The sequence below is a fragment of the Pterocles gutturalis genome, unplaced genomic scaffold (assembly GCF_000699245.1).
Source record: "Pterocles gutturalis isolate BGI_N339 unplaced genomic scaffold, ASM69924v1 scaffold6283, whole genome shotgun sequence".
NCBI lineage: Eukaryota > Metazoa > Chordata > Aves > Pterocliformes > Pteroclidae > Pterocles > Pterocles gutturalis.
In genome coordinates this window covers 178,161-189,256 of record NW_010117941.1, presented here as the reverse complement: position 1 = coordinate 189,256, position 11,096 = coordinate 178,161, and the positions used below count along the sequence as shown (strand labels likewise).

The following is an 11,096-nucleotide window of genomic DNA, read 5'->3' as shown; positions in this document are numbered from 1 at the left end:
TAGCATAAAGGCAGCCCCTAAGGCCTTTGCTTGAAGTTGCTGTCTGCCAGTGCGGCAGCTGAACCTGGGCTTTAATTTGTTTTGCTTTGCTGCTAGAGTGCTGGGAGGTAAGAGATTTTGAGTTATGAACTATGTGAATCCCACCTCTAAGCTTCTAGACACCAGTTATGCATCCATACGGTTAGAAAGTAAGTCAGCCTATGCATTGTTAGCACAACAGATTGGAAGTTTCTTTTTATAGGGATAATATTTCAAAACAGATATAATATTACACAGGTTAAAAATAACGGGAAGCATCTTGAAAAAGGTAGCTCTGCAAAAGGGAATAATTTTTTTCTCTTTTCTTTTTATTAAAGCCTGAAACAGAGCAAGAACATGCTGGGCTTTCCTTGTCTTCCCCCAAATTTTCACTGAAGACCCCTTGAGTGTATGAGCCAGGTACAGCCATCCCGCCAGCTGCCTGAGACCAGGGAGAAGTCCATTTCCTGAGTATGGAAAGAAATGGAGGCTCATCAGGCTGTGGAACAGAACTGGTTAATTCATTTTATCAAAAAGGTGTTTGCTGTGCACCATCTCTCATCTGAACTGTCTCTCTTGTTCCCGTGAGTGGTCCCCATGTAATGGTGGCACCGGGAATGGGTGAAGCCAGCAAGCCCTGCATCTGTGTGTGCATGCCTGCAAGAGGATGCTTTCAGATGCACCCTGGTGGGTCACAGGTACTTAAAACAGCCGAGCTGTCAGCATGGCAAGGGTCTCTGCCTGCAGACGGGGAATTTTGCTCTTTCTCTGTTTCTGTACCAGGATTCCTCAGTGTTTGCAGAATTTCTGCCAAAGATCTGTGCGTGTTGTGAAGTTCAGATGAAACTCACTGGTGTGAGAAGCTTTCCCCTTACCTCAAACATGCGGCTTAGTTCCCCTTTTCATGAAGCTGGGGGGGTCCAGAGCTCCCTGCAACTGCTTTCAGCCACTGTGCAGTTCTGTGCTTGCTCTCTGTCCAGGTGAAGAGGGGTTTGTACCCAAAATGCCTGAAGGCTTTGTCTGTCTCGTAGGAGAAGGTGGTGACTATCGTGTTCAGTATAGGGAAGTTTAGGAAAGGCTGTGGCTTCCAGAAGGGGTACAAGAGGACCCTGATGATCCTGTGCAGTTGTATCATTAACCACATCTTCCAGTATGGGATGTGTGAGCCCAGTCTTATTGCGGGATCCATTGAGGACAACAGCTGATGCCTGACCAGAAAACCTTTTCTTGTCGGTGTGTCATCGTAGGCATAATACACTTGTCCTGCGAGTAAGTCTGGTTTCAGCTGCAGGTTCCTTGCTGCAAGAACGTGCATCCATGCAACATTCCCTGGAGAAATAAGAGGCGGGGGGGAAACCAGGTATTCAGGAGGAGGTAACATTTCCTGTTTACTGTAGAATGAGTACACTGGATCTGCTGGCTTCAGTGCTGTGGAAAGCACTCGTCATGTTACTCAGCTGTACTGTAGAGAGTGAGTAGTTAATCCAGACCTCCAAGATCCTTTAAACCTTTGGTCTCCCCTTTGAGCTGGACAATTAACGTGCCTTGTGATAGGGGTTCATGTGAAGCGAAAGGGCAGTGTTTTGTAGTGAGAGCAGGATGAATGGGAGGCAGTGCTCGAGGGTTTTATTCCTGGCTCTGCTGTGAGCCTTTGAAGAAGTCACTTGATTTATCTAGGCCTGATTCTTCTCTAACAGCATTTTCAAACTACTGTTCTCTGCACTTTTGGAAGAAGACATATAAGTGAGCTGCACAGAAATAACTGAAACCCCACATGATTTAATGGTGAGTTATACTCCCCTGAAATGCATTCAACACCACAACAAACTGTTTCTATAGGTTTTGTGAGTAGTTTCTTGTGCCTGATCAAATCAGTTATGTAGTACAGCCTTTTTTCCAGGGAATTTTACAAGTAGTGTTAGTTCTATTTCTTCTAATGAAGAAGAAATTAAGTATCTTTTCAAATCAAAACCATTTAAAAAATATTGCTTGGATTTCTCTCTCACCCCATATATCCCTTGAATCATTTACCTAGAAAAAGAGAGACTAGATCTCTATCCTTTTTTCCACTGACTTTTTTTTTTCAGTTTTCTAAACATTTTTCCTACATTGAAGGGAATTAGAAAAAGAAAACCATTCCCAGGAGAAACAGTAGAATATAAACAACTGTTTTAAAAATTCTTCTAGCCAGGCTAGATTTTGTGTTTGTAAAAATATTTGTGCTCATTCACCATACTCATCTCTCTGTCTTGGAAGGTTATGGTTAAGCTGATGTGTAAAATCCCCTGTGACTGAAACAGCCTGGTAGCACCACATCCAAAAAGACCAGTCATTCACTCACCCACGTATGTGTAGTTACGCTCTGTGTGTTCAGGCTCCAGGTAGTTCAACACGCCGTTCCTGGCTTTGGCATCCAAATACAGCTCTTGAAGAAACATTGCCTTCTCCCCGTACACTGTGTTTGCACGGATGATGCAGGTTGTGAGCTTACCACCATTGCTCAGCTGGAAAACCAGGGAGGGATGTTAGCAAGTGATGGATCCAGAGATAAAATCTTCCACAGTGGTGTTGGGTGCGTCATATGAAACCAAAACCTGGAGAAATTGGGCTGGAGGAGTCAAGCACAGGTGATCTGGACAGTTAGGGCCTGGTTTGGGTCCCTAAAAATGCAAGGAGGTGCCCAGTTTGATTCTTTTATATTTTTTTTTTTTTTCATAGCACACCTGCACCCATGTGGTGCTCACTGAGAGGTGTTGGACGGAGGGTACCACTGGCATTAACCCTTCTGCAGCTGTGACATATAAACAAGTATTTGCAACAACCAGAATCAGGTACCAGAGGAAGCCAGCTAAGCTGGCTGGACTCAACTGCAACTGTGAGAGAGATGCTCCAGGCAGTGATTTAGGACTGAAGTCTCATTTTTACATTCTGCCTCATCCTCTAGAAGAACCCATCTGTCTGCTGACTGTTAGCTGGGAGTCTAAAAAGACTAGCCAGCTAACTTAGGTGGGTGACTGACTCTGGCTACCCAGTATTTTTGATTCTTAAATCACTCAGGCAAATCTGAACATCACACCTGGATGCAGCGTGAACTAGGTGAGCCTGGTTTCCTAGGCCCTGATTTAACACAGCTCTTTCCAATGTCACACTCCTTCTGGTGGAGCTAAAGCACAGGCTCAAGGGGCAGCACCCTTCGATCCCGAGAGAGTTTGGCGGCTTCCTGAAGATGTGGGAATATCAGGCTTTGGTAAGCGCAGGGCAACGTGGTTTACGCATCCAGTCAAGGCAGCAGTTGGCTACACACTTAGATATGAGTTGTGGGGTCTTTCTAACCATCTGCCTCCTTCTACCCATCCTGTGCTGCAATACCAGCGGTGCTGCCATTGGCTTTCGTACCTTTTTTCCATTGGCTTCAAACACAAGTTTTTCTGCCATGGCCTTTGTCTTCCCATAAGGCAGCTCCACTTCCCCGCTGTACTTGGTGTCCTCGTTTCCTCTGAAACAGATGGTGAGAGATGGTGAGTGACCATGGAGTAAAGCACAGGGCTTGGAGACATTTGTGTAACGTGATTTACTCTGCAATCCCTGCTCTCCAGGCACTTACTGCTGGCAGTGAGTTGTATGAATCCGAGATCCTTGCTGCAGTTTGGGAGAAACAGGGATTCAAGAGATACCGGGCAGCTCTGTGTGGTTAGAAGCAGTGTTCATAGGCAGGTTTGATTTCTGAGAGATGGATTTGATTTGGTCTAATAGCGCGATTGAAGGAAACAATATTCCGGCAGGCAAATGAGAAGGCAGCGGAGTTACCTTTTTAAGCAACTCACAAGTGGCTGAACAAGGTGGAAAGAGCACAAGAAGATGGAGGGCAGGAAAAGGAGAGTGATCCTAGTTTGTTTTTTCACTGGATGTAGAGAAAAGCTTCTCATGTGCCCTGAACTAAAAGAAGCTGCTGCTTAATTTTCTCACAGAGTTGATTAGAGTTATGAGACATTTGCCAGTGATGTGAAAGAGCTGCTGGTGATCTGGAAGACACGCAATCAGTGGGTTTGTGCTGGCATTATTCCTCCATCTCCCCTGGCAAATTACACTTGGGGGGAAGAACAAAGAAGCAGACCCATAGTTCAGGGCAAGCAGGGCTTGCAGATGTGCTGGGGACACTTGGTTGCCACTGTGGAGGAAGACAATCTGCTCCTCAACCTCCTAAATGAGAGCTGCAAGGAGAGAAGCCCATAGGATCCAACATGTAACTGGCCTCACAGCCCCTGAAATAATCCCAAGGAGAACCAAGAAGGCAGCTGTATTCCCCACCAGGGCACTGGCATTTTGTCCCAGCGGTTCTAGATCGATATTAGTGCTTTGCAGGATTTGGTTGGGCAGATTCAGTGAGCTCTGGAGGAGCTGGGGAGTGAAGAAACCTTGTTTGGAGCATTGGGAAGGACCAGCCATGAAGCCCATGTGTTGTTCACTTGCTCCACTGCTGCCATGACTGGCAAGGATAGGCTCTCTCTCCCTCTGTGTGCTGCAGGAGACTTCCTTCACATTTTAAAATTGATTTACTCTATATTTTGCTCTCCTAGAGAAATTCACCCCAGGCAAACACCAGACTCTGGCAGGCATGGGGTACCTGACACAGGGCAGTGCAGAGTTATGCTCCTTTTGCAGATGGGCTCAGATGCACCCCTTGGAGGTTCAGTGGCCTGTGATGGGTTGATGCAGCAAATCTTTAGCAGAGATCTTTTTGTCAAACACTGGGCCTTGGGAGAGCAAGCTCTGACTCGGGCTCCATGTTTGACCTTGGGCAGCTTGCTTGCTCTTTTCTGTGCTCAGATCTCCATGTGTAACACGTGGATAATGCTGTTGCCTTTCTCTTGCCTGTTTGGCAGTCTAGTATCTTGTGTGTCAGATATCCCAGATGAGATCAGGGCCTTCCTGTGCTACAGCAACAGAAATAAATTAGCAGCATCAGGAATACAGCCTCCCAGCACACCCTGGGCTTTTATCACCAAACCCTCCTCCCCTTCCCCCTGTTTATGGGTGATCAGCAAGAGACAAACCAGAAAACAAGCAAGACAAAAGAGTGATTGTGCATGGCTCATTGCAAGCCCGGGAGAGGCAAGACAATTAGGGAGCTTATGTAGAAGTTCTAGTTTTAATTCCTTTCTTTTATTTTTAATCCAAATTTATTTTTTGCCTTGCAAAGCTTTTAAAAAGCTTCACAAAGGGGCCAACCTGCCTGCCGCTCCTGGGCTGCAGAGCTCTGCTCGTGTTTGCCTTCCCCCACCCCTTTTGAAGCTTGGTAGTAACAAAGAGCTCAGCATAATGCTTTTGCTTTTCAAAACGATCACAGATAACTGAACACTAATAAGACTGGAGCAGCATTGTCAGAAGGTATCTCAGCGGTGGCTGTCTCGGAGGGATTGAGACTGACAGAGGCATTTTCTATTATTGTCGGATGCTGAGGTGTGAGCATTATCCCTGCACCCATCACCCTGTCCAGAGACTAATCATGCTTTGTCTGTGTCAATTCCCAAGCACGTAAAAGTGAGTTAAATAAAAGTATGCGTGGAATGATGGAGAAGGGGGAAAGAGAAAAAGAGAAAGGCAGGCAAGCAGGACGATGGACTGTGAGGGAGAAGAGCAGAACAGATTGGGTGGGGATGGGGGAGATGGGGAGGAAGGGGAAAGCCACATCATCTGTGCTTTCAGTCTGGAAATCAGAGCCATATTGTGTTGCCTTCCAGTCATCACTGGGCTCCCCACTGAGACAAGTGGTGTAATTTTTTCTGGGGGTCTGACTGGGGAGGGGGGGGGTCCTCATTTTGCATTATGTAATTCCCTTAGTTTAAAATGAAATTCATTGGAGAACGAGGACCACTCTCTCAGGCTTTCTCCCAGCATCATGGGAGAACCTGAGTATGTTCTGCAAAATGAGTTAAAGGCTCTAGGTGGTGGTTTAATTTGCATTTGTAGCAGATGATGTTCGTGTGTAGCTCTGTGAGCGTCAGCCTGGGTCAGTTTTTGCTGGCACCCTTTAGTGTCATAATTACAAGCCAAAGGACTGTCCTCTCAGGCAAGGTTTGGGGCAGATTTTTCAAGCCACCTATTCACATCTCTCTCTTAAGTCACAGAACTAAAATACTAAAAAGGATGTGCCTGTATCTCTATTCATTTTTAGAAATGATTTAGATATGCTAATGACCGAATTCCATAGCTTTTCAGTGACACAGAGCCTCTGGTGCTCGTGGTCCCAAGTGGATTGAGGTTTGTTGCTCTCAGGGACTTTTTCATAAGCCAGACATTTTCTCCAGATTTGAGTGCTTAAACACTTTTCAGAAGAACTGGGTTACACCTTAGCTTACTTGTGAGTATGAAATTTAGGCTTGTAGGTCATTTTAAGTTATGTCTTAAGTAGCCTTTTCTAGTTGGGCTCAAATTTCTGGAGCCAAGTGACTGAAGCCAGCTGCATCTAGACCAGCTGCCTATAGAGACAGGACTGACTTTGAGCCAGTTCTCCTTACGTGCAAGTTGCCATGGTTTGAGCAGTCTATATGGCTACAACCATGCTTAAAATCAGCAAGGAGCCTTACAATGGTACATATCAGACTGCAGCTATCTATATTTGACTTCAAATTTCAACAGAAACTTCAGCTCCTGGTCTTCAGAAGTATCAGCTCTGTTCTCAAGGTGCAGGTACTGCTGCCCCCTGAATACAAAAGGCATCCAGATGCTGGATCCTGAGCAGAAGTGTCAGCTGATTGTGAAAGTCCTAGATACCAAAGCAAAAAACCCCTCCAAATTGTAATTTTGTATTGCTCTAAATCCCACCTTTGCTGCAGGAGGTTCTCTAAAGCTCTGCTGCTGCTTCTGAGTCTGTGGGGCAGCCACATAGAGATGAGATGGTTGAGCGTGATGCCCAAAAGTGTACAGTCCAGGAGTTAGCCCTTGTAAGCATATTGCCAGGAAAAAGGATTTTGAGGGATAGAAGGGTACAATTTACAGGTGAGATCCAGGTCACTGGAGAGCGTAACTGCATGTGAATACTGCAGGGCAACTTCACACCAAATGCGTCTGTCCCCTAAGACTATGTGGCCAACTAAGTTTTGTCTGAGATGGTGCTAAAATAGTCTGTATACAGTTGGCCACGTTTGATAATAGGAACTGGGTACAGGCTTGTGAGCAAGAGTAAGAGTAGAGCATCACCTACCTTTGGACTGACTCAGTGTGAGGGGAGAGCAAAAACTCTGATGCAACAGCAAGACACACTTTGACCTTATCACAAACCTTAGGCATCTGAGACCTAATCTGAAGCTGATTTTGGGGTTTAGAGGAGCAGGGCTGTACATATGGGCAGCCGGGAGGTGTGGTTGGGTTATACGTGTCTCAACCAACTCTCTCAATCAGTGCTATCCACTGCTGGGCAAGCTTAGGTTGGGAAGAGGTGTGGTTCCTGAAAGTGAAAATCATCAAAGAAGGATTTTCAGGAAAGAAAAGAGGAATTGACAGGAAGGGGAACACATATCTTCTCCTTTGTAGGCACAGCAAAAATGTACATCAGGTTGCAGTTTCGTTGCTGTTTAACTGGAAATCCAGTGATGGAGAGGATTTTCTCAGCCTTACCTGAGCATGGGCTCACACGAAGTATTGGGTCCCACCGCAGCAATGGAGCTTGTGTGGACAACGTATGGGATGTTCAGGTCACAGCAGGCCCGTAACACATTTTCAGTACCTGGAGGGCAGGTTGGGAGGGACAAACTTTAACCACCTTGCCTTGGTTCCTCTTATGCAAGTTGAAAGAGATTTCCAGGCTTGGGATCCTGACTTGGAACAGATCCATCTTTTTTATGGCTGAAAAGATGTAAAGCCCCAGGTGGAGGCTGCAGTTCCTCAGCTATGTTTGCACAGGCGTGGATGGTTTGTAACACAAGAGTAGCAGTTACACCTATAGCTATAATGTGGCTTAATGACTATGGCTATTGACAGCTGCCTTAACCTGGACTTAAGAGTTGCTAACAAAAAGGAAGCTGACAGCTCGGCAGACTGAAACTCCATGTTTTCCCTCTTTTTTGATTTATGGGTAGACTGTCAAATGGTGAATTGCAGCCTTCTGGCAAAAGGATTGGTGTTTTAGTTGCATATATTGCTCTATGGAAGTTCTGCAGAATGACTGTAGGGTGAAAAACATTGCAACAGGCTCCTGGTGGCTGCAGAACTTTCAGTAAAATAGTGGGGGCAGCTGACAAGTCCACGTGAAATCCAGATGAATCTGAAGCATGATTTGGTTTAAGAAAGGTTGTTCTGGCTGAACTCGTGGGTGCATAGTTTTTGTTTGGTTGTTTTCTGGGTTTTGGGGAGGGGGTGGGTTTAAATGATTTGTGACTCTTCTAAGGGATGGTTTTTGCATTCATTGTGATTTTGATTCACGTTGATTCTACAAGAACCTCAATGATAAAGGCATAACCATGGTTGCATACTGAGGGCCTTCAGATCTGATAAGGCAGATCGTAAAGGAAGCTGCTCATAGGGTTGGTTTCCGGAAATCTCCGTGCTATCTATACCTGGGTAATCAGGCTCTGCCAGCCTTGCTGCAGATCTGGCGTGGGAGGGCTTGTGATGTCTCTGTTCTTTTTTGTTGTTAAGGGCATAATCTGAAATTATCAAGGAAATCCTGATCTTAGATAATCTCAGAGGGCATGAATCAATATGAAGACTTGGTGAAAAAGAATCAATTTCCCTACCCATGAGCCTATCACAATATGTAAAGTGAACTGAGAACCCCTGTTGAGGAACATCACTGGAAACAGCTGAGTTAAAATCCATTCAGCTTAACAAAATGCAGATTTAAGTGTCTTTAAGTGCCTAGATGGAAAAAATAATTCTTGTAGAAGAGGGCTCTTCAGTCTAGTCAACAGGACTGCAACAGGATTCAGCAACCAGTGGTTGAAACAGAGGAGAGAATCAAAGCAGAAGATGTAAATTTTTGCCAGAAATGGTAATTAACCATAGCCACACTAATATTCTTCAGCATTGTTATGGCTTGCTGAAAGACATGATAGATAGCCCATTAGCTTGCAGTCCTTAATTCTAGGCAAAAAGTCTTTTGAAAAGGCATAGTCCAATTTAGCCACAAATTGTTGGGCTTAAGGCGGTAATTGGATGAATTTCTGTGGCCTGAGTTGCACAGAGGAGCCAGCCAGAGGATTATATACTTGACCTGTCCTGACCCTACTTTTTTCCATCAGCATCAAAACCAGTTCATTTTTCATACTTTTACCTGGTATGATTTTAATAGAAAACTTTAGTCTCTCAATTCAAGATTTTGAGAAGTCCTACTGAGGGCGAGAGCCTTGTTTTAGGGAGGTCTGCATGAAGCTAGCCGGGGGAGGCAGAAATGCAGACCAGTTTGTCTGAAAATCAGGCTCCTGTTAAGACGTCTCAAACTGTGCTCCTCAAAGAGGCACAGAATCGCCAGTCACATTGGAAAATCTTTGCGTGTGTGGTTTTCTGGGAATGTCACAAACATCTGCAAGAGGTTTGGTTTGCTGAATAGGGTTGTTGCCCAATGCTCACTGCTATCTGTAAAAACCTCACTGCACTGAAGTACCTTGCTGGTAGCAAGCAGACAATGAAGAGGAAGATCTCACAAAGCCATTAAAAGGCAGCAGGAACCCTCAGGCTCTGAATATTCTCAGTACACATGCACAACACAGGCTCTTAAAAGCATCTGGTTTTGAAAACAATGACAGCAATGAAAAGAAGGATGGAATTTAAACGTTGCCCTTGAATGCATCAGCAAATAGTAGAAGCCCTAAGCAGTAATTGAGTTTGAGAGATATATCTATAAAAATATATATATAAAATTCCTTCCTTGTGGTTAACAACTATTTTAGTAGCTAACAGCCTGAGGTGCCATTGGAATTGCGGCTGTAATAGGGATTTCATTATTTTTATAGCCTGTGCTTATTCCCTAGATTTATGAACAAATTTTCTTTAAGTAGATCTTTCACCTAGCATGAAATCAGCTCTTGGTGATAGGAAGAAAGTGTTGTGGAGCTCTGTTATGCACAGCTTGTAGACATGTAATAGTTGTGAACTCTGACAATAATTAACGTCACTCCCTTAGTGGCGTGGGTGCAGTTCAGCTGGTATAGCCTTGCACTGGTCTGTAGGATAGATTTTTCTCCCTGGAAATCCCTGGGAAAGCTGTAAGCTATCTAGAACAGGAGTTAACCTCTAACTGTTGTCCTTGTCACATACTAAATAGTTTCTTACCACTGTAGGCATGTTCTGAAGTACCTCAGTACTGTCAGTGAAAGTTACACCCTCGACCAGAATAATTGTATAATGTCTGGGTCCAGATTTGACTTTCCAAGACGGAGCTTTAGCAGTGGAGAGGAGCAGCAAGGCCTGCTCTGAGCAAGGACAGAGCGACAAAGGCAGAAACTTCCCCGCTGGAAAGGTCTCAGGCACCTTTCTCACCTCCTAACAGAGCAGTGGATGTGAAATTCGGAGGACAGGCGAGCACCAAAGCAGAGAGGATGTGTTTGTCGTAGCCTCTTGTATGACTACACCAAGCCGTGTGAATTTAAGGCTGTATTTAATTGCTTGTTTTAAAGAGCTTACCCCCAACGTTGACAGCTCTCATTTCCCAAAAGGGCACAGTGTTTCTGTAGTCCACAATAGCGGCCGTGTGAATAACCACGTGAACTCCCTGCATGGCAGCGCGGAGCAGATTGTAGTCTCGAATGTCTCCTTTCATCACTGTCACATGGGTGGTAGCTGGAGAAAAATAATATAATCATAGATGCAGGGGGGAAGAAAAAAGTACAAATCAGCATCCTCACTTTCTTGCAGAATGAGGATCCTGCTTGGAGAAGTTTCTTCTCTGCAGGGCAAGCTGAAGCACTAACGACGGTGGTGTTTGGATACATCACACCAGGGGAAAATACATCCCTACTCTGAACCCTGAGACACCAGAGCCGTGTCTGGTTTAATTCGGCACAGCACTTTGCCAGTTTGCACCAACTGTGGGTCAGAATAACTCTGTTTGTCATTGCAAATCTCTAGCCTGGTGCTGAGCA

General features: G+C 45.1%; 1 protein-coding gene across 1 annotated transcript in view; it reads right to left on the bottom strand.

Annotated features, from left to right (window-relative positions):
• Positions 1 to 907: 907 nt before the first annotated feature.
• HSD3B7 (hydroxy-delta-5-steroid dehydrogenase, 3 beta- and steroid delta-isomerase 7) overlaps positions 908 to 11,096 on the bottom strand; it is a 13,615-nt gene continuing 3,426 nt past the window's right edge. The window contains exons 2-6 of the mRNA XM_010076001.1: positions 10,639 to 10,794; positions 7,636 to 7,744; positions 3,415 to 3,514; positions 2,360 to 2,522; positions 908 to 1,347 (exon numbers count right to left, since the gene is read on the bottom strand). Coding sequence (XP_010074303.1) covers positions 908 to 1,347; positions 2,360 to 2,522; positions 3,415 to 3,514; positions 7,636 to 7,744; positions 10,639 to 10,794 — 968 coding nt within the window. The remainder of the gene's footprint in view (positions 1,348 to 2,359; positions 2,523 to 3,414; positions 3,515 to 7,635; positions 7,745 to 10,638; positions 10,795 to 11,096) is intronic.